The sequence below is a fragment of the Crassostrea angulata genome, chromosome 10 (genome assembly GCF_025612915.1).
Source record: "Crassostrea angulata isolate pt1a10 chromosome 10, ASM2561291v2, whole genome shotgun sequence".
NCBI classification, from domain to species: domain Eukaryota; kingdom Metazoa; phylum Mollusca; class Bivalvia; order Ostreida; family Ostreidae; genus Magallana; species Magallana angulata.
The window spans coordinates 19342107-19366919 of record NC_069120.1 but is presented as its reverse complement, the minus strand read 5'-3'; the positions used below and the strand labels follow the sequence as shown (position 1 = coordinate 19366919).

At 30.1% G+C, this 24813-nt stretch overlaps 1 protein-coding gene across 1 annotated transcript; it reads right to left on the bottom strand.

Annotated features, from left to right (window-relative positions):
* Positions 1–836: 836 nt before the first annotated feature.
* On the bottom strand, positions 837–24259 carry LOC128165327 (uncharacterized). Its single transcript, XM_052829745.1, has 23 exons — positions 24199–24259; positions 23144–23254; positions 22817–22969; positions 21654–21872; positions 15031–16623; positions 14801–14906; positions 14647–14705; positions 14344–14567; positions 14141–14228; positions 11503–11579; positions 11230–11266; positions 10865–10965; positions 10662–10778; positions 9658–9803; positions 7221–7356; positions 6936–7085; positions 6676–6775; positions 6381–6445; positions 5468–5596; positions 4670–4795; positions 4422–4576; positions 4082–4217; positions 837–3213 (listed from the first exon to the last, which is right to left on the bottom strand). The coding sequence occupies exons 1-23, from the start codon at positions 24257–24259 to the stop codon at positions 3151–3153; spliced, it is 4152 nt and encodes a 1383-aa protein (XP_052685705.1). The 3' UTR covers positions 837–3150.
* Positions 24260–24813: the final 554 nt, after the last annotated feature.

Below are 24813 nucleotides of genomic sequence, written 5' to 3'. Positions count from 1 at the left end.
GTAGAGGCAATCATAAAAATTCGGTATGTTTTTTCAGACAGAAATGTGAATGTATCTTTAGACAAATGTTCAATGACGTTACGATAAAAAAAACCGCTTAGACTTAGAGAAGGGTGAGGCTATTAATCTTAATATTCAGGGAGACTTCTTATTGACATAGTTTTTCAGTCATTAAACATAACGGTATTGTATCTTTCACCATGCATTTACATCGTTGTTTACTTGTCATATGATATATACTTTGAAAAAGAGTAATTTTGAACACTGTTTTACAATTTGTCCGTCTTGATACACTATAGTTCAATTTATTTGAAGTTATTTGTAAATGATATACACATGTCCCTAATGTGTTATGTCCTTGTATTTTTGTACAGCTACGATAAAAACCATTCACTAATCATTCACCGCCTGAGAAAAGCAAACAGTTAAAAATAACACAAAAATATTTCTTTGTGACTAATGATTATAGGACAAAGTTCAAGCGGAGCAACTGCAATTGCCAGTACATATTTTTCCCCGTTAAATTAACACTTAAACGTTTTAAAAATTATTGATTGACATGTATCTATTTTTGATTTATTAACTTTTTTATTATACAAACACAACAACATATTCATATCAATTAGCTCTGTTGTCATATTTACATGTAAAATAAATAATAAATAATTCATAAATAATATGAAAGGTATCACCATTTCATAATAAAAAAATTTTGACTCAAATTTTGTTAACTTTTTTGTTATAATTTTCTATTAGAGGCGAGGCGCGTTTCCTTCGACAGTCGACACAGGACAGGTGACTGAGCAAAAGAATCCAAAACAACAACAAACACAGAATATATTATATTGTTGATTTAATAAATAACAATATTTTATAACAAATTTAAAAAAAATGAAAAATTCTCAGCTAATGTTTCATAAATGTAATGCAAATTATGATTGAAGTTTTTATAGATCTAAGCGTTTGGTTCAAATTGGGTCCAATTGGTGCTAGCAGTAAAGTTGAAGACAACTTGTCTGTTTCTTTGAATGCTTATCAAAATAAAATCAAATTAATATTAATAATAATCATAATAATTAAAAAAGACACAAAATATCCACCGGTTTATTATACTTATTTCAAACTGAAAATTAATATACAAAAATGTAAAATATCCACGAGTACTCATAAAGGCATCAACATGTATGTTGAATTTTGATGTTTGTTTTTCTAGTTGCAGATACTGTAGTCAGGCCAAACTGTACCAACAATTATCTAAATTAGAGTAATCCGTCTTTATGAAAATAAAGCTGATTTTGCAATAGTTTGCACAAGTTGCTGCGGTCGACATAGATTAATCAAGATGTAAAAATATCAGTTTACCCTTTTATTAACGATATTACATCTTATCAAAGTCAGATGTCCTGAGTACACCCAAGAGCATGGGAAGCGTGTGAATGTGGGTTCCCTAACGTTGTGAGGAAGACGACATCAATATTGATAAAATAATATTAATATATTAATTTATTTTAATATCGAATGGTTTTGAAAGGAGTATTGTCCAGCTTAAATCCTACGTAAAATAATCGTAATTTTCTTTAATATGTAAATACTGAAATGGTAGAAAAACGATACACACTATACAAATAAGTATAAAAAAATATAGATAATACGGTATGTTATAAAAAAAAGATAAATAGATACTACTTTTTTTTTTACATTTTCAGCTGCATACACGTATATAAAAAATATGACAAACAAAAAAAGTGACATGATATTAAACAAAATTCAATATAATGATTATGATACAAAAGTATCAGGCCTTAAAATAAGACATGAACGTAAGAAACATTTCAAAAGTGTTCTTGATGTGGAAGACATTAATTGCAATTAAAGTTTTATTTATCATGCTATATGAGAAAAAAAATATGATGACTAAACTTTGTTTCCAGACTCGAGATATTTGTTATAAAATATTGTTATTAATTAAATCAACAATATTTTATAACAAATTTAAAAAAAAATAGAAAAATTATCAGCTAATGTTTCATAAATATAACGCAATCTATGATTGAAATTTTTATAGATCTAAGCGTTTGGTTCAAATTGGGTCCAATTGGTGCGAACAGTAAAATTAAAGACAACTTGTCTGTTTCTATGAATGCTTAAAAAACTCAAATAAATATTAATAATAATTATAATAATAATAATTATTGAAAATAGACACATAATATCCACCGGTTAATTTTACTTATTTCAAACTAAAAATTAATACACAAAAATGTAAAATATCCACGAGTACTCATACGAGGCATCAACATGTATGTTGAATTTTGATGTTTGTTTTTCTAGTCGCAGATACTGTAGTCAGGCCGAACTGTACCAAAAATTATCTAAATCAGAGTAATCCGTCTTTATGAAAATAAAGCTGATTTTGCTATAATTTGCACAAATTGCTGCAGTCGACGTAGATTAATCAAGATGTAAAAATATCAGTTTACTCTTTTGTTATCGATATTACATTTTAACAAAGTCAGATGTCCTGAGTACACTCAAGAGCATGGGAAGCGTGTGAATGTGGGTTCCCTAACGTTGTCAGGAAGACGACATCAATATTGATAAAGTTATATAGCTATATGTAGAATATCTCTTTTAGGCATTTCTATCTAATATCTGTAATCTTGAATGCCCTCTGGGCCCAAACTTGGAAATAAACTATCATTATTATTATTAAATTATAACTATATTAATTTATTGAAATATCAGATGGTTTGAAGGGAGTAATGTCCAGCTTAAATCCTACGTAAAATAATCGTAATTTTCTTTAATATGTAAATACTGAAATGGTAGAAAAACGATACCCACTATACAAATAAGTAGAAATATAGATAATATGGTAGGTTATAAAAAATATATACTACATTTTTTTTTTACATTTTCAGCTAAAAACACGTACACGTGAAAAAATATGACAAACTAAATAAAGTATCATGATATTAAACAAAAAATTAAATATAATGATAAATATGATAATAAAACAAAAGTATCAAGCCTTAAAATAAGACAACAACGTAAGAAACTTTTAAAAGGGTTCTTGATGTGGAAAACAATAATTGTAATTAACGTTTTATTCATTAAGCTATATGATAAGAGAAAAGAAAAATATGATGACTAAACTTTGTTTCCAGACTCGAGATATTTTTTTATAAAGTCGTAAATATATTCCAGCTGTTCCTGAAATGCAAAATTAAGAAACATAGAAAAATAATTTTGATTTAAAAAAAAAAATTATACTTTTAAGGTATCCCACTCCTCAATGTTGTTGTTTCAAGAATTTCTTGAGAAATATATCATTGAAATCTTTACACAAATATACTTGAAAACTACAAAGACAATGGAAGGCCAGTGCTCATCCCTTCATCAAGAATTTTATAAGATTAATCCAGTTTGCCTAGATAATATTCAGTGCCATTTTCATCCAATAAAACATGGGGGTCAGCGATGTCAAATTTTAGATATATGGTTTCAAAGGTAAAATTGTCGCAAAATTTGGGTTCAATATATTCAGACTTTTCTTTATGTTTGCACGATTTTATGCTAAAGTCTATCATTCTCTCACAATTTGGTTTTGTACAAGTCACACAGGACCTATAGAACTTGTCACAAACCTTTCAAATGTTAAACATCTGAATAATGAATAAAGTATAATTGAAAGAAAAGTATATTGAAAATTCATAATTTATTGCTTGTTTCTGTCATTTTCGTCTAAAAACCTTCCGCACGAGAAAATAATTCTCCCAAAAACTTGTTTGTTTCTTGAATTCAAAAGGGCTTTCTTTATGAATGTTGTGTAATTATAAAATGATGAGCTTTCTGTGGGGATTTAATTTATAAAATTACATTCATTCAAAATATAATGAACATCTGCACAATGAAATCAAAACAGGAGGAGTGAGATACCTTAAGTAGAATCGGCTTCTAAAAAACAATTGATTAAAATTACAATAATGAAATATTTCTGGTGAATATGGTAAATATTGACATCCGATTGCATTATTACATTTACATGTATGTTAAGCGTGCAAGATAACCGTGCAATTACCAAACAAGGAACGATCTGTGGACGCCGGTGGCGAACATTCAGCACTGTTTGTAGAATGTCCACTGAACCAGAGAGTTGTATTTGTTCCACTAGATTAGCCAACACACAGAATAACCCACTTCTTTGAGCTCCATCCCTGAATAATAAGTATATCGTTAGTCAATGTATAATTCGTTTTTCATACATATACGTCTAATGGGTATGCAAATCATGTTATTGACACATAACTAATGTCGTACTATCGCTATGAATGATTAAACCATGAAACTATAACAAAAAAAATTCAATTGATTTAAAAAGAGATTATTTTTTTGAAGATAACAAATTGGAATAAAACTACCTGCACACAACAACCACCGGATTTCCATTTTCCATTCTACGTTTGTTTAGAATTTCTTCTACGAGAGACATCATAGGTTGAAAGTCTTTAGGGACAACATGGTTTTCATTCCAGAAGCGTCCCTGATACAACTCGACATTTCTTGATATTAAAGCCTTAAAAGAATATTTTAAGTTACCAAAGTTACCATTGATTTTTTTAAAAAAATGATAAAAAGGGTATTTTTTCAATATAAAGAAAAATTATACGTGATCGTCTTGTAAGTGGCAGGTCAACACTTCAATGTAGCCAAATGTGTTTTTTTCACGCGGCTTTAGTTCAAACGTATTATGAGGGAACGTTTCATTTTTACTCTGACAGCGAGTCCCAAACACCTAAAAAATAAAACTCTAAATAAACACTTGTAACCACAAAGACTACTTATTATTAAAGCAAAAGATGTATCTCAAAATGATAATTGATTTTTGTGAGCTCATATTGTTTGGTTAAAATTTTGTACAACTAATGTTGTTATCCATGAGATCTCAGTATTACGAAATGATAAACGATAAATGATAAATTTGTATCACAAAAAGGTTCAATTGAATTGAAGCAGCAACTTTTTTTTACAAGAAACTTAAATAGCAAACATTAGACATGTATTACTTTGTGAACAGGAGGTGACGTAGCGTAAGTTAGTAACATGCTAAAACATGCCTTACTTACGTCGTTATACCTTTCAGATTTCAAAGTGCTTTGCATTTTTAAGCGTATGTTAGCATAAGTGAATATGTTATTATAATTCATTTTTTCTTAAAATGTGCATTATTTTGATAAATTTGAATGTAATTCATTATAACTTATAACTGAAAGAATTTCGATCTTGCTTATAAATCAATCAATCCACAAAACTATAGATTTAACTTATATTGTATATAAGTAAAATATAGTATCATAAACAATGAAAGAGCATTTCAAGATTAGGTTGATAAAAGAATGCATGGAAGTCGTTCAGAGTACACAGGGCTTGTCGCTATAGTAAATGAAAATGCACATAGATAGGTAACCTCATCAGCATCATTGTCTAATTGTACAATAGTATAAACGTTGTGGTCAGCCACCATTGAAAAAAAATCATCAACAATTTCAGAGAATGGCGTGTTAGTTATAATGTAACCAAATTTTTGTTGAGCACTCTACAAAAGTAAAAAAAATATATATTGTCAAGTTTAAAGGTAACTCTATTACTATCTTAAAAAAGCATCCAGTTACTTGTACTAACAATCAAAGTACTAAAGTACTGACGGGAGTTGGTTTTATCGATTATCATTTATTTAAAAATCAATTTATCTTGCATGGCGATTACTAATAGTTTCTAGTCTGTATTTGAATAACGCACTTTTTTATAATATAAATTAGTAAACTTTTTCGGAAATAATTTCGAGAAACCCCATCTGAATCATGTGTAATATTTCACGATAGATTTCAAACTATGTATTAGTAGTCGAAACAATTCTAAATATTGTATGGATCCAAGCACTATTGACATCGAACTCTTTTAATACAGTTTCAACTATACGCTCGGCTGTCCCCGTTAATCTCAGAAAAGCAAGAGAGCCTCTCTGCTTGTCGGAGATTTATGGAGACAGCCGAGCGTTTGTTTGAACGAGACTGTATTTAACTCATTACACTCTGGCGTAGGAAGTATATGAGACTACAAAAATGTCTAAGTTGTTCGTATTATATAAAATCTGACTATATTCAAAGTGTTTATAGATAAGTTTCCTTGAAAAACAATGATTCAGCATACATTACATCGAATTTTTCTATTTTTTTTCAAGAACTAGGTCGTGTCAGCGGTGATGTTTTGTGCTTAGGTCCACACACTATTTCACTTTCGGTTTGCCAGAGTAACTGTATAGGAGAGTTGATTACAATCAACTCCCAAAAACTGATTTGTTAATGAAAAAAAATGCTTACTGGTAATGCAATAGCATTTATATAGTCGCTGTCCTGTCTGTTAAGATGTATTCTAAAACTGTCATCTAAAATTACAACGTCATTGTTATTAAAAATATGCAAATAATATTTTGATAATGTAATGTTTTCATGCAGGTTGATCAGTAATTTTTCTCGCATTTAAAAACCATTTATAAACGACATATTGAATGGTCCGATTAACACCGCAATATTCATGTACATGTAATTACATTTATACAAAAAAACGAGTTAGCAAACGATTTATCAAATATTGATTTGAATTTATTGTCTTCACCTGCTAAGATGTTACTGTGTCTATTTTTATGTCTGTTGATCAAAGCCTTTGCCGTTTGATAACGTTTCTCATCAAATATAGGTCCCAACTTCTCAATTAACTTCAAAAAGATCAAAACCAATCGATTAATTAATTACAGCAAGTTCAACTTCAAAATGAATTCAACATAAATAATACAATTTGCTTTGATATCAAATAAACATATTTCAAGCTTTTGTCGACGATCTCTTGATAAAAGTTTCGTTGGCTTCAAATTTTACATTAAATTCTTCTTCAATGAACGTTTTCCCATTGGACTCGTCGATGCGTTTCATCTGACTGTAATATTTCATGAATTCGTTTTCCTTTAGACCACTCTCTTTTCCAGTGAGTTCTTTTGTTACGGCACTATACAGGTAGATATATTGTTCCTAAAAAGATTAAAAATACTGTTTTTTACCTTTCTAGATTACTATAATTAGATCATTTCACTCTGACACTTAATCATATCCGCCTAGGCTTCTCATTCTGTAAAAATAGACATCTAAGATAGACATGTTTCTCACCACAGTCTGTACGAGATGCGTTCTCTGATACCTCAAGTTGGACACACAACTAACTACATCCACCTTGCCGTCTTTCTGGCCTTGGTTAATTAGATAATCGAGAGCGATGAATGTTCCTGTTCTTCCAATACCAGCACTAGAAAATAGATTAAATGATTCAATAAGAATGTTTGTTATTTTTCAATTCCTAATATCAGTTTGTGAATTTATCTGACATGGGTAAGGTGGCTGCTATAGGATATATGCTTGAGATACATTTTATAAATTCGGGGCAACGAAATAAAAGTCGTTCTAACGAATTCTAAATTTTCATATGAAATGACAATTGACGGGATTTGTCGAAAAAACGTCTTATGTTTCATCTTAAATACCTCATAATTCTCTCAAAATAAATAGTGTATGTACATTCATAGAGGTAACAACATCTTGTAAAACCAAAATAGAACCTTTATTCTAGAATCACTTAGTGCAAAGAATTTAACTCTAAAAATAGTCAAATAAACGATAGGCAGCTGTGCTTATCGTTTCAGTTACATTTTATAACCTTGTCTATACCTAACATTTTACATACATGTAGCGCTTTTTTAAAAATTTTATTGGGATGTACATGTATATTAATTCAATGAAGGCAATGAAGCTAAAAAGTAAACAAGAATTAATTAATTTTTTATATATTTGGGGTCATTTCAAATTTTGACTTGAATAAAATGAATGAATTTCATGAAATTCATCATATTTTTCAAGAAACTATCTGAAGTTCAAAAAGTAAAAAAAATAAATGCAAATCATAATAAATGATATGCAGGTTCTTAGAAAAAGCTAACTTAAATGTTGACCATTTAAACTGAAGAAATATACTAAAGTAGCATATAACAAGTGGTAGTTATAATTAAAACACTTCTTAAACCCATTCAAATTCTCATTTTGTTACAACAAATAAAAACCGTGGAATTTATTTCGTGAAGACTTTATTTTCGTGACCACGAATTTTTAAAAGCCATCTCACGCATTAGTATTTGTCCTATATCAGCCACCGTGCATGAACGATCAAAAACTAATGCATATACAATATAAATAACTAAGTAGGAAGGAAACTGTACATCATTTTGTTAGGGTTATCATTCTTTTACTGTTCAAGCAGGACATTGCAAGATTAACCTACTTACGATATTAACGCAAGGACGCCAATAAAATTTCAATGTTATAGATACATGTAGCCCCCCCCCCTCTCTCTCTCTCTCTCTCTCTCTCTCTCAATAATTAAACCACCTAGGTTACATAGATAACACAATTAAATACAGGGAATTGGGTAAAGATGCAGACAGACAGACTGACAGAGAGACAGACAGTGATATGGAGAAAAGGAAATAAAAAAAGAAAGCCATTTGATCTTATCATCTATCAACTAAAACTATAGAAAATACAAAAAAATACTACATTAGATAACACTGATATCCCTCCGTGCAGCAGTACGATGATTACCAACAGTTTGGTTTGTTTATCTCTTTTACTTCTTAAAATCAAATTAACAAAGAAATTTTCTTCATTATAGATATTTTGATTTCGTAATAGAAACTGCAGTATCTGTGTGTTAGAGGAATACAACTTTTGTAAAATATGTAGAATTCTTTTAAGTGTAGTGAAAGAAAGTCTTTTAACCACGATCACTGCCTTTAAAAGATAGAGTAAATTGTCCGTTGTTTAAACTTCTTTTCCCTGTAAAGTGAAATTGGAAACAAAGGGAATTTATTAATCTACAGGAAGTTGTAAAATATATCCCGATTCAAGAACATGTGGTTATTGTTTTAATACAAGTTCGTGTATGTTCTCTAGTTGACTAATAATTAAAGCTCTTGTCTTTCTCTTACTAAGCAGATAACCGCCCCTCCTCCCAACCCAAACGATGATCTAAATGTACATTTATTTCACCATTCTGATTTGACTAAAAAGTCAGCATGATCAAAATTTTGTAGAACTTATTTTCTGTTTCCCTTGTGAATACGAATGCACTTAGTTTTTTTTTTAATCAAGAGGAAACAAAGTAACCAGTTTTTAGATTATGAGTGTTTGTAAGTAATGTCGCTTAAAGTACTTCACAGCTGTGTGTGTAACGATAATACTCATATATACTTGAAAATAACATGCACAGGCTGTCACTACAATAAAAAAGGGAATAACCACCGACGTTCTTCCGCGTTGTATGAACTCTGATAGAGCGTGGGATTTTCATCCTTTGAAGACATAGCCGTTAGAGCTATATAGATATCAAAGATTATAAATTTGGTATTTAAAATATCACTCTTTGTGATAGTCTGACAGAATTAAATTCAGATTTAGAAACAAAAATCAGATTAGAGACTTGGGAAAAAACCAAAGCCTATTCAAGTTATTTTTTTTTATTTTGATGCACAATAATCTTAATAATACAAGTAGTTACCTGCAGTGGACAACAACAGGACTTCTTATATCTGCCTTGTTTCTTACATTTTTCCTAAACTCTAAGATAGTTTTGACAGTGCTAGGCACGCCTTTATCTGGCCATGCAGTAAAGTGAAACTGCTCTACGGTCCGAACTTCATTTTCCTGTTAGAAAACAATTGTTGATAATTTTTTTTATTTATAGAAATGCGGTTACTGTTAAAATTTAAAATATAAACTTTACAAAACTATGTGTTTATCCTGGTGCATATGAATATAATAATTTTCATCACTTTGTAATCGAGATGTCTTCTCATCAAAAACACAGATGTAAGAAGACAATACCGACGAAATCAATTATCCGTTGCAAAACCTCAAAACAATAGATTAACATTTTTCTACTAATTAACAATAGTATTTATAAACAGTATCAGAATAAAAACAATAATCAGGTTGAATGGTCATTGAGAAAAGAGCTAGTGCCGTTGGAATGTTAGTGTCTACTGTGTCTACGACAGGCTGTACTCCTTCTAAACCGTCTGTTCATTCCGTCCTCAGCATTTTAAAAAAGACCCAATAATATATACAATCCGAAAAAAGCGCTATTTCAACACAATTGTTTTCTTCTGTAAGTGTATCTACATTTCATATGCAATATAAAAGGATCAGAAAGCTATGTGCGAAGTTCAGCCAAACAGGAAGTGTTCCTGATATCCAGCATGCGACAAGATCTTGGATCCCAACCATAGGTCGACATTGCTACATCGTTCTTAACCACTTGAGTTTTAGGTGAAAATCAGTTATCCCATGGGCATTAAGAGAAAGATTTATAAATCATATAGTAAAACAGTATATTGGTGAAACACTCAGATCTTGGTTAGTGTATAATCAATCAATTTTAATGGTTAAAGAGTATTTTATTATGCTCTATAGAAAAATAAATAAAATAAGCAGTAGAATTATCACACTTTACACCTGTACCAAGGCAGTCAGAGATAATTTCATTACTCTGTGAATTCTTACCATGGTAAGCTGGAATAGACGCACTTTGTAACAGGACGAAGACACCGATGATACTGTCTTCACTTGTATATCTCCATACATGTTTTCTGTACTTGGCCAGTACTTTTTACATTTTTTCTATAAAAACAAAAATGACATTAATTACAACATATATATGTATCAAACCAAGATACTGTATTTGTTTTTCAAAATCATGTACTTACAACACCATTTTCTTCCAAATTTGTAAGTATTACAATTGTGTTGACATTTTCATGCCATACCATTCTCCAAATATCTGCAACTGTTTCGTCTGTAAATGGACCTATGAAATCATTAACATTAATTTATAGATACGTTTATCAGTTTAAAATTTGAATAGTCAATGTACGTAATAATGCAAGTGTACGTAGAGTATCCGTGAAGAATAGACACAGGCAATCATACAACTTTCTGATTTATACCATGGGCTAAAAGTACGTGAGTTCTTTTAAATTATTTTGCTCTCTAAAAACGAATCAAGCAATGTGCTATATGATTAACGAATTTTATCATGTAAAACTTCAATAAATATTCATAAAGAACTTGCCTTGAGCTGCAATATACTCTTTAGGGGCCTCTACTCCCTGGAAATACATATGACGTTTTAAAACATACATGCTCATGAATTATTTTGTACGCTTTTAAAAATTGAGTGAATAATAAGAAAATATTTAATTTATTGTTTACCTTTTTCCTGAAATATATTGATTTTTATTCAATACTGTAATATACACGTAGAGAATATATATTCAAAAATTGACCAAAATTGCAAAAATTGAATCTTCGTAATTCTAAAATTAAATGTAACGTTTATATTTACATTTATATAGCTAGCATTGATATACTTGTTGCTATGCATTTCGCTATCCGTTGAAAGAACCACTCTATTCGTGTCATCTGTAATAAAGAAAATATGATTAAATAAAGTAATTACAATATTTTATCCGAAATTAATGTCACTACTGGAATTAAATAATTTAGACGAAGCATTACAAAAAGTCATGTTAACGAACTTATTTCTAAATTATTAACAGTTCTGATAAATTGAATAAAAGTAATTTTCGAAAATACCAAATTAATTAATTGCTGAGCATGAGTAGTCAACACCATTTTACGGTTTATTTTTCAGAATTAAGGTATCCCACTCTTCAATATTGTTGAATCAAGAATTTGTAGGAGAAATATATCATTAAAATCTGTTGACAATACATACTTAAAAAATACAAATATAATGGCGGAGGGGGGGGGGGGCAGTATCCATCCCTCTGAGAAGTGACCTATTTGATTTAACCTTTTTTCGCCTAAAATGCTATTTCAGCCTGATTAGGATTTGTTGTAAGTATTTTTCTAATAGTAAACTTATTTCTTCAAATATTGTTTTTAATTATGCACAGTAGTCACACTTACTAGAGGAAATACGAAAAAAATATGTACAAGGCGGCTAAAACTTTTTGTGACCCTTTTTGCACTTAAGATAGACATTTCTATAATAATTACATTTTGATTTGAAATTAAAAACTTTTAAAATATCAAGAATTTTATAAGAGTTATCCAGTTTGCCTATATACATGTATGCATTCAGTATCATTTTGACATAATAAAACATGGGGGCGCGTGATGTCATTTTGTTACATATAGGGCCTCCAAGGTAAAATTCTCGAACGAGTGAAAAGCTGTTAATGTGACAGCAAACCGGGTTTTCTTTACTGTCAACTTATCCATAATCCATGTCAACCCTGAAATGATAAACAATACCTTCCGTATCCTGAAAATTGGAGTAATCTATTTTTAATATTCTGCGAGAAAATTACTAAGTTTAAAAGCTAGAATTTTTTCATAAATTAACAAAACTCAAAATCAAAGTAATGTGCATACCTTGATATATAATATTGATCTGCAAAACAATAACTTCCTACCTTGAAAACTGAAGGAGGAGTTAACCGTACAATAGGGATACCCCAAATGCAATATTTTGCCAAAAAAAACTTTTTAAATCTTTATTATTTTAATAAATCATCAGAAATCAAAATCCTAGCAATATGCACACCTCTGATATACATGTAAGTACATTTGATCTGCCAAACATTAACTTCCTGTCCTGAAAACTGTAGAAGGAATTATCTGTACAATAGGGGTACTCTTTTGGCACCATTTCAATAACCCGGTAACCCGGTTAAAACTTTGGCTTAAAAAAATCAGACATTTTAGATATATTTGCTAAATTTTATGCTAAACGTCTATCACTCTCAAAATTTAATTTTGTACATGTCACACTGAACCTATAGAATATGTTTTAAACCTATCAAATGTTAAAACTGTGAATAATGAATAAAGTACTAATAAAATAAGTATATTGAAAATTCATAAAATTGCTAATTTTCGTCTTAAAAAAACCTTCCGCACGAAAAAAAAGTTACCCCAAAAACTTTTTGTTTCTTGAATTCAAATGGATTTTCTTTATGAATGTTGTGTAATTATAAAATAATAATCTTTTTGTGATGACTGAATAAATAAAATCATATTCATTTTAAATATAATGATCATCTACGCAGTGATATCAAATCGTGAAGAGTCAGATACCTTAAAACGTTTGCCGTTAAAAATTAAAAGTGAAAATCATTTACAAACAAAGTGATGACCCTAAAGCTCCCCTAAGACACGTTTCTTTTTATTTATGGAATTTAGGAAACAAACAACATATATCTTGTTTTACTATGTTAAGAATGTTATCAAAGTTATCTAAGATTGTTATTAAATTTTGTACATTCCCCCATATATATTTAAAGTTATCATTAGATTTCCCCCTGATAGTCTGTCTTCCGCTGTTTTTAAAGATGTTTGAGGTAAGTCACGGATAACTAGGGTGAATTGAACAGTTTTTAATCTGAGATACATCAAAGAAGTCTTTTAAAATTATTACGAACATAGACCAAATTCCAGAGATTTGACAACTTTTGATATATCCTCACAAAAATATTAGAGTGACGTGTTCGACCAATACCCTGTCCTTTTTTTGTTCCGTGATAAGTATAAAAGTTCAATTACTCACAGTGCTTTCCCTAATATGGATTTCAATACACTTAAACAAAATTGCAATATTTGTTTGCAGGTCTGAGCGTCATAATTAAAATTGAAATAGTTAATATAAAATCCCTAAAAGTCATCCCAAAATATAAAAGTATAGTATAATCAATTTGAAAATAATTTTTTATTTTTAAATTTTATTTACCATTCATTTAAATCCTTACGAAGACCTGTTTGTCAGAACTGTTATTATTGGACATGGCAATTTTCTTTCATAGAACATTTATGATGTGTATTTTTAATTACAATTATTACAGTGCATATTTTACATTACATGACATCAAATTTAGATAGCTGTCTAGAGATTACGATTAGGTCAAACGTTATTTAATGTTTTGTGTAACTAAAACAACTAAAACAACTTCATCATTTACACGGATAAACGCTTTTGTATCTATTTTTTTTCTTGTTTGCAGATTTCTTAGCTTCCTCAGATTTCAGTAGAAGTCCTGAAGGCAGACTCTGCATTAAAAGAAAAATATAACGAACAAATATTTGGATTGTTAATTAGCTAATTTTAATTAAACATTACACGTTGCTATTCGCGAATTTGAATAAATACAAAGTTTTTGCATACCTTAAATTCTGTATCTAGGACATCATTAGCTGTATTTTGCAGCTTGTATTTCCATAGCATTTTAAGGGATATATGTGTCATGTTCACATTAACATAGGTAGGACTTTCAATTTCATCAGTTTCTTCAGCCTCCTTTGTGTTTTCTTCTGGATCTATTTCTATGAGAAGCGCCTGAGATCCACGGATGTTATAAACAGATAACCCAGCGTTTTCATATATGTGACCTTTAAATTTAATTAAAATGCTATTTTAAATGATATCTAAAAGCTATAAATGTTTTCTTTGCATTTGCTTGATAACTACCTGATCTCTTTATAAAAGGTTCGTCAGAATGTTGCTCTTTTGGCCTGCTTCTTTTTTTCCTGTATAAAACATTAAAATTTGATAGAATATACTTATTTAAAATACGCATCATATCATATCAAGATTCTATTCTATTGTTATGCAAAATAATTACCATTTTTGCTTCATTTGTCCAATTATCACAAACACCACTGTCGATGTTGCAAATATCATAAGACTTGTAACAACAACGGCTATCAACGTAGACGTAGAGTCTCTCTCTAAAATGTAATACCGAAGATATTTACATTATTTATTCAATATAAAATTATTTAAGCGAATTAAAATTTCAGTAAAAAATGTAGTTTACACTATAAAAAGCAAACACGACATATATATACACACTTTCATTTTGGTTTTTCTTATCAACATTATTCATTGCTGGACAATGCTTAGTACCTGATTTTCCAAAATATCTATCTTCATATTCCAAACAAACTGATGAATTGTGACAAGTTCTGCAGCCGCTCGGACAGTCTTTGTCACACCTACTGCCATATTTGCTGTCGTCACATCCATGTTGACACTGCCCTGTTATATCGCAAGTCATATTCAGACAATGTTTGTTACATGTTATGTTACAAGAATCGCCATAGAAACGTTTAGTTTTACATTCCAGACATTTTAGACCTGAGCTACAAGATGAACAGTAGTCAGGGCATTCAATACAAGTTGATCCCTCTAAATAAAATGGATCAGCACAACGTTGACAAACCAGAACATTGTTGACGAGCTCACATTGGTTACAACTTGGAACAGCGGCACTACATGGACTATCGCAGTAACTACCAAAGAAACCATCTGCACACCCATCCACGCATGTTTGATTGCTAAAACATTTCAAGTTTCTACAAGTTCTGCTACAAAATTTTGTACAATATTCTCCATATTGACCAGGTTTACAGTCGTGGCATTTTCCAGTAATCTTGTTACATGGTTTACTTGAGTCACAGAATTCGTTACATTTCTTTTTGCACGAGTTCCCAAAATACCCCACATAACACAAATGACAATCACCTGTTGTAATGTCACACGAACCGTTTCCCCCACAACGGCCGCAATTTGTTTCACATTTTATACCAAACCATCCATTTTCACAGGTTTTACATATGTATCCGTCTTGATTACAATCTCCACAATGATCAGGACAGGTTTTAGAACATACATCTCCCATGTATCCTTTTTTACATTTTGTACATTTTTCACCGTTCCTATCACAGGTTTCGCAGTTAACAGGACATGTCTGATCACAGTAAGTACCGAATGTATTATTTAAACAATTGTCACATTTACCAGTGACCCTATCACATAAACCTTCTTCACAATTTTTTGGACATGTCTGATTACAGTAAGTACCGAATGTATTCTTTAAACAAATTTTACATTCACCAGTGACTCTATCACATATATCTTCTTCACAATTATTTGGACATGTCTGATTACAGTAAGTATCAAACCTATGTTTACCACAGATCCCACATATTCCATTTCTTCTATCACATGATCCACTGCAAGAACCAAAACATTCCAAGTCGCAAAAGTCACCATATTTTCCATCATTGCAAGACTTACAGTGTCCTGTTTCTTGAACACACTCATTCCGTGCACAGTTTGATTGACATTGCAACGAGCAATTTGCCGAATAAAAGCCCAGTTTACAAAAGCATAAGCCTGATGTCATGTTACAAGACTCCAGACACCCCTCAGCACAACGGCCTTCGCATTTCACTCCATAATATCCGTAATCACAGCTGTAACAATCGCCTGTATTAGAGTCACACAGGTTTTTATTACAATGCAATGGACATGTTCTATTACAAAAGCTTCCCCAGTAACCGCTTCTACAAACGCAGTCACCCGTTTCTTTATCACACTCTTTGTTACATCCTGCTGAGCAAATCTCCGAACAATTTTCGCCGTACGTGCCATTTGAACATTCTACAAATACAAAATCAAATTAAATAAGCTGTCCGCTGTTTAAGGTACCTTGCTACAACAATATTTATATTTTATGACACTACTTAGCAATTTAGCAATTTTCATGTTTTGTTAAACTGTTTATATGAATCAAATTTGTTCACTATCATCATAGCTCAGTGATTAAAGTATCGGACTTGTGGTCAGTAGATTACGAATTCGAACCCGCTTGGAACTTTTCTTCATATTTATTTAATATTTTTAAATCATAGTTTTTCATCCAAAATTACATTTTTTTCACCTATTTGAATTACTATACCTCTTATTTGTAATGCTATCTTTATAATCAAGTAATTCAATGCTGGTTTAAGAAACTTTATCCAGGTGTAGTGAGCCACCTAAAAGTTACTTGGGTCGATTTATTAGTTATCAAAAGTACCCCAAAATGTTTATGGTAAACAATTTTCTTACACGTGTAAAAAGAAAAAAAACATTCACCCAGTTGCTCTCGCAGAACAGGTCTTAGTCGAAGAAATAAATAAAACAGGGTTATAACTGGCAAATGCTAGTAAGCTACCGAGTTTCAAAACCTACTGTTCCTTGCTTATCTAAATGGCATAGAATTCGCAAACTTATGACTCAATGATATATGACTTTTTAAAACCGATATGTAAATATATGCATTAGGAAATTGGCATTAAAAATGGTGTAATCTGGTGATTGATGTGCCTAGTTGACTTTCATGTATTGAAACAATGAGTTATACATATAGATAATAACAAACCCAGGCGCATTTAAAGTGAGGACAAAAGGGACCCAAATGGCATCTTTGTTTTTGCTTGCGTTTTTGTGGTAATTATAACTGGATTTTTGCTCAAATATGGGCATAGTTGTCAATTTAGGTAACTTATGGACTGAAACCTCAACTTATGGTATTGATTCTACAAAATACAAATTATTTTTGGTGACAAATCACATCTCTTGCTAAAAGTTTTTGACGGAGAAGAACTTCATGAAATATTTTGCAAAAACCATATTCTCCTACATATATCTGCTTAGGTCTGTAAACAATGTTCAACATAGTTTAAACATCGATTAGTTAATTTAAAAGAAACTACTGAATAACCTATGTCGCTAAAATTTACCAAGTCTTAGTAGAAGAATAAAAAAAAGGAAAATTGGGGGAGGGGGCACCCACTTATCAATCGAAATAAAAATGTTCTTTGCATAGGTCTGATCTTATTAAGCTCGATAAAATGTAAATAAAGGATCGGGTCAAGGCTAGCAATTTACAACAAGTGTACCATTCGCTCTTGTAATTGTTCTTCATACACTGGAATAGACAAATCGTTATATTTACGTCTCATTCCGGTATCATTGACTTTAAGGATGTTGTTTACTCAGAGTTTGAGTTCTTAATTTCGAATTATTATAAAGTTCAATGTCATGAGCAAAATTTACTCTTAACACACAAAGAATTTAAGATATGCACTATTATTGACATACCATTCAACATTTATACTATATTATGGAATTATGCTCAAACAAAGTTGGACTTTTAACAAAACAGAGGAAATTGGGACATTTTGTTTTTCACTGAAATATTTTTGGTAGTCCTGTAATATTCAAAGTTTAGATTTTATTTGTTTGTCAAAATAATTTGCATATTTTCTGTTGGTTTTATCTCACTTTTCATTTAGATAATCGAATGGCATACACTACAAAAATATGCCTGCAGAGTGAGGTCAATAAACTAAGTTTAATGCTATAAATGTTTAAGTATTATCATCATTCAGTTTTTTTTATATATTGAATAAAGAATGGGTAGGGATTTAAAAACCGAGAGAGGAAATTCGGACTGGAATATTTATAAAAATGGTGAATAAAAACTTAATGCTTTGTATTTGTTTAGTGTCACTACCATTTATAAAATGTATTTCATTTTTAAAAGTGTTTAGGAATTTGTATTATTTTCACAATTTTCAAAAAATACTCAATGGCCATTAACTCAAAAAGTAGGTCATTGACCTACTTTTTGGAAAGTGAAAAATAGCACTCCCATGATAGGTCTTTAACATACAATAGATGGTTTTTGATTATCATCTGTGGATTTTTTTTTCATTCAGAATAAATGTATACCTTAAGAACAACGGACCTAATCTGGTATGCGCAGACATTTCGCACATCTAAACAAATGATTGTTGCGAACATCGTATTCTCAATATCACAATTACTAAAACTCAATAAAAAATCGCTTATGACGCAATGTAAAGCTGTTCTACGTCATCAATACACACTTTTTCAAATGTGAGTAGCCACTGCTATGTTTTAAAACGCAAAAATACGCTTTTCGACATTTTTTAACAAGCAAATATTTCTTTTTGGAATGTCAAAATTCTATAACGAGTTAGATATTTGCTAAAGGTATTTAAAACCATCCACATTAATAAGCTATAACAGAGTTTGAGCCAGTGAAGAAATTATTTACACTCCAATCCGCTTCAATATTCGAATAAAAATAGAGTAAAACCTTCCCTGTGCTTAGGTTTTAATTATTTTATCATAGAAAACGTTCATCAAACTCTAACAGTTGTTTTAATTTCTTAAATCAGCATCGAAGTGGTGTTCATTTCTTGGAGTTTGCGCAGTACTCTCCTTGAAAAGTGGTAAAAATAACAACACATCGTACTTTGGCATGTGCCACCGTAAAAGAAGTTGATGGCATGACTTTAAAAAAATGATTAATTCACAATCATCATATAAATATTATACTTCAATTTGGATAGAAAATCAAATGTAGAATTTAAGAATAAACATTTTCTCTCTCACAAAAACGCCTTTTCTCATTATTCTCACTATTGATAAAGAGAAGTAATACAAAGAATTTTTAAATGGTCCCTACGGAAACCATTTTAAAATTATTTTTCAATTGATTTTAATACATATTTAGTAATTGTAACTCATTTACAATTTTCATGATAATCTCTATAATAATTGTAGAAGTAAATTGGGTCCGTCTTCTTTAAGGTCCGATATCCTTTTTTAAAAATGTTGATGACTTCTTCATTAAAACTTAAACTGGTGCCCCATTATTACATCTTCTCCTTCACACAAATACTACTTAAATCACCGTACAACTATTATTTATAACTATAAATGGAAACAGTATATTTTAAAGCATATTTTTTCAGTGCATATAAAGTGTGCAATGTGCATAGAGGATTGTGAAACCTGCGTAAGTGCAATTTGATTTTGTTTTTCAAATACTGTATATAAATTTGGCACTTATTGTGAATATAACTCACCTGTCAACTAACGGGATCTGTGATCATGCAGGGTTCAAAGTTAATTTAAACAAAACAATGTGTATACTTTTTGGAAAACTTAAAATATAAATATTTAAATATAGGCAAATGTTGGCGAGATTTATGTCACAAGGTCTAGGAATTTTTATTGGACAAAAATAAAAAGAATGTTTTAATTTGAACTGGACAAAAATTACGATAATATTGAAAAACTCTTTTAATCCTGGGAAAAAATCTTACTTATTTTGGAAAATCATGATAGTAAATTTTCTAGCCATTTCAAAACCGAATTATGTACTGTCGATTTTACCAATCCCTAATCAAGATTTTTTAAGAAAGATCAAATGCAGCTTTTTTTTATTTTTGGGGGGATAAAAGTGATAGAATAGAATGAGATACAATTGGCAACATTGAGGACGGAGGGATTGGTCTTGTGAAACTTAAGGCTATAAAAGCATCATAGATAAAAAGACTTGTAGATGAACTTTATATGCTATATATGAAAATGTTGGATGTTTTTTTTTAATTCACCTACTGTGTATAAAGAAGTGCTGTGTTGTTTTAATGAATGTAAAAGGTTAATTTATACATCTGAACTTTCAAATGTAACATTTGCACAACAACCATTGTGGAATAATACTAGTACTCTGTGTGAACAAAAGGATAAATCAATATATTTCTTAAAAATGGGTAATGGGTAATATTTTGTATGTCAAAGATTTATTTAACAAAAAATGGTGAATTCAAAACAATGCAAGAACTTTCAAATGATCTAAAGAAGAAAATGTTTGGTTTTGTGAATACAATATTTTAAAGAAAATAATCAAGAAAAAAATATGAAGTGTTGTTATTATACATGTACAAGAATACTAAATAGAAACATTTATAATTTCCATAACGGAACATTTGATATATTTGATTAGAGATGTAAATTTTACTATGTAAACTTGCTTCATAAAAAATTCAAACCACCTTGATACCAATATGCATTAAACAAATTATTTGATATTGGCAGAGAAAATTGGAACGATATTAATGAAAACAAGGTAAAGAACATATATGACAAACGACTTTGTGAGTTGAAGTATAAGTTGTTAAATAATATATTGAATTGTAATCCCTTTCAATACAAATGCAAATCAAGGTCTGATGCAAAACGAGAATCCTGTTTTTGTGAAAAGTAAGACACTAATCACCTTATATTTGATTGTGTTTCTGTACAAAGACTGTGGCAAAAATTGAATAGTATTTTGAATTTCGATTTATGCTGGATAAACATTATTATTGGCTTCGCGTTTGAAAGATTGAAAACAAATTAAAAACTGTATTTTTGAAAAAAATGATATCATATTTATAATTTGTGATTTATAAATATAAAATGACATGTAGAATAAAAAACATCAGTCATTTAATACACTTTTGAATCGTTTTTAATAGCCTCTCTATTATATAAGAAATGGACTTGACAAAAATAAATTGAGGGAAAATAGTAGAATTAGTTCGATTTTTATAATTTGTTAATTAGTTAAGATTTAACTGTTTGTCCTGACCCGGGGCAGCCAGACATTGTAAAGTTTAAATATTCCTGAAGACAGAATATTTTTTGAAAGAATGCCATTTTATGTTTTATGAATGTTCATATCGGTAAATTAATATGTTTACACAAAAAGGACCCAGATAAATTCAAACTACAGAACACTTTAAATATGACGTTTAAGCATACATTTACAAGTTAATCATACATACCAAAGCGCTCAATTTCGAAAACTTTTAGAGTTGTTCTTGGTAAACCTGGAAAACTTGATGCAACAATTTCAAAGAAATTTCCTTGAAGTGGTGTATTACACGTGACAGTGACAGTTTTCTTCATGCTGACATCCCCACTTGTGAAGTTGAGGCATATCATCGAGTCAGCTCTTCTATATGAGTCATTTTTAACATACACCGTGTAGATTATCCTTTCTGCTACAAAAATAAAAAAAACATAAAATCAGGATACATACGCGAAAGAACAATTAAGTTCAAAACAATTTCTGAAACCGACAAATACTGTGGATCCTTAATTAAGCGCGATGAATAAATATAAACGAATTTTAAAATCTCGCTATAATTTTATAGACATATAAAAACTACATGAACTTTTTAAAAAAATGGCATTTGCTATTTCATGTAATCAAAATCTGATTAAAATCAGTTAGATTGCGGAGGTAAGTAATCGCGAAAAATAAGGAATTTTCAGTATAATGACATAATAAACATAATAAATGAAAAAGATAAACGGCCATGAATACAAATCGATCTGTTGTATAATGCTTGACAAACGAGATCGCTAAACCGACGATAAAATGCTTGATTTGGCATGCCATGCTATATTAAAGGTAGCAAGCAATTACAAAAAAACACCATTATCTGCGTAGAATCAAAAGATGTGTCTATCACTTTAAGGAAGATGAAGCATTTTCCACCAAAACGAAACATGTTCTATCATAAATTGGTCACAAATTAATTATTTGATTGAGATGTCATCAAAACAATTCGTGAAGCTCAATTTTTCACATTCAGTCGTTTTATAAAAGTGCTGTCAACGGACTAATAAGTTTGTTGGAGTTTACTTTACTTAGACAATAGAAATAAAGACGGCAATTAAGTGACGAGTTTCAACCAACAACATTGTCGTATCTAGATCTGTGGCCGACAATTATTGATTAATGGTGTTTTCGTTTTCTTTTCATATATTTTATCCTCATTGCTGATTTTAAAATAGCAAAACAAGCAAGTTTTATTTGTCCATAGGCACACGTAACCCTTTAATTCGATATTTGATTTTATAGTTATGTTGTACCATTTTATTCAGACTACATCATTTCAATTTGAAGATATATTGATATCATATGCATCGATCTACCTACCAAGTTCAAGGGTAACGTCAACTTGACTAAGTTTAAAAAAAGTTTGGAATTCAACGCGTATATATGGAGGAATATTGTTATCCTCAACATAAGTATCAAAATCGCCATCCAGAAGTGCTGTATTCGTAGAGGCTTTGCCGTAAATAGTGTTATCTGAAAGGAAACAATATTATCTAAAAGAACTGATGAATGATGTTTGCAATTTTTCCGAGAGTCAACATCATGACAAATGTAAAGTAATGCAATATTGACCATGGTTGTTAATACATACTGTATAGTATACTAGTATATAGTTAATGTATTGAGTAATCTTTAAAATAATATTACATTTTTGGCAATGATTGATTGTGGATCCGCTCCATCCAGGTAAACAGGCGTCACATCCAGAAGTACAGTTGCCACAGTGACAAACACATGTACCATTGCTAGTACATTGACCTATATAAAACAAAATGTAATACCCTTTAGTTGGTTTATAATCGACAAGCACCAAATTTACAGCTTCAAAAACATTTCATTCTTTTATTTGATGCAGTTGTAAAAAAAGTCGATTTAAGTACACTTTTTCTCAAGACATTTCAAATGAAACTTTAACGCAATTTATGCATCATCAAATTTTATCAGTAGTTCAGAGTCGACTAATGATATCCACGATATCAAGGCCAATACTATTACAAATTACAAAAATATGTCTTTAGTCAGAAAATTACGCAATATTTTTTATATTATCTTTAATAGCTTGAGAAAAATTCTGACATCTTTTGCAAATTTTATCAAACCAGCTTAAAATGGTCTTCTTTTCCCCATTTTCATATGTACCATGGCAAACCGGTCCCCATCGCCACATTTATCTTGCTTTTTATATTATAAAGTGTATCAAAAATGTACATGTATTATAAAAAACAAATACTAGTAGTGAATCTCGGTGGTCACCAAGAATTACAAAGATTCAGAATGGTTTGAGAACAGTTACTTGTATTCAGCGTAATGTATATCAAATATATACATGAAAAACTTCTCAGACCAAACCAAATGTAGGTATTATTGACAATACATGTATATGTGATAAACCTGTAATAATTAGTCCTTTGATATTGTTTTTCGACATGAAATTTAAGTTTTATTCAAATGTATGCTTTTCTAGCAAATATAAAAGTTGGATTTTGTGTTGAGTTATTTCACGACATAAATGACAATGGGACCTGTATTTTGATAGCAATCATAAAAATTACAAAGTTTTAGTAATAGAAACAGCTTGATCATTAACAAATAAAATAGTAAACTTATTATCAATATGTGCATGTAATTTTAAACAAGGACACAGTGCATACCAAAGTATTGAAATTTTGCTTTTATCAATAGATGATAGATAATGAACTTACCATGAATAACTTTGGAAGCAAATAAAACTTGAAATATTAGCAGGAAAGCAATCAATATCATCTGCAATTTAAAAAAAATATGATTTTTTAAATTTCAAATCAGTATGTAATTACATATTCTGATGGATAGATTAACGTTATAATTTCTTTGTTAGGATTTACATCAAAACCCTTCGTATACCACATAACTTCGCGAATAAAAACCATATTGTTTGTAAACAGCTTATTTGTACATAAATTATTTTGTTTTCAATGTCTGTATGTAGTAATACATGTACAGGTATAAAGACATGCGTTTGATCAATATGTATGATCACAAATACCTTTTTTTAATACACGGATTTTAATTTAACAAAAGCTTATAGCTTAAATAATCATACCTTTTTTTAGATAGTTCTAATTGGTACGTTGTTGACAATCCAGCCTCCTGAGTATCTATTTTCACTTCTTAAAGTTTAAAGTATCATTCCTAAATCATGCTAAACTATTCACAAATTAACATGTACGTAATACCTTCCAAAGCTGAACGTATATGAAAGAAAACAAACGCACATCCCTTTCATTTTTATAATGGTTAGCATTCACTCACAAGGGTAAGTGTAAATTTCCGTTTTC

Coding starts and splice junctions, on each gene's coding strand:
- LOC128165327 (XM_052829745.1), bottom strand. CDS start 24,259: ATGATATTGATTGCTTTCCTGCTAATATTTCAAGTTTTATTTGCTTCC. Junction 14,706..14,800: donor GGACAAATGAAGCAAAAATG/GTAATTATTTTG, acceptor TGTTTTATACAG/GAAAAAAAGAAGCAGGCCAA. Junction 6,776..6,935: donor TCATTGAAGAAGAATTTAAT/GTAAAATTTGAA, acceptor ATCTTTTTGAAG/TTAATTGAGAAGTTGGGACC.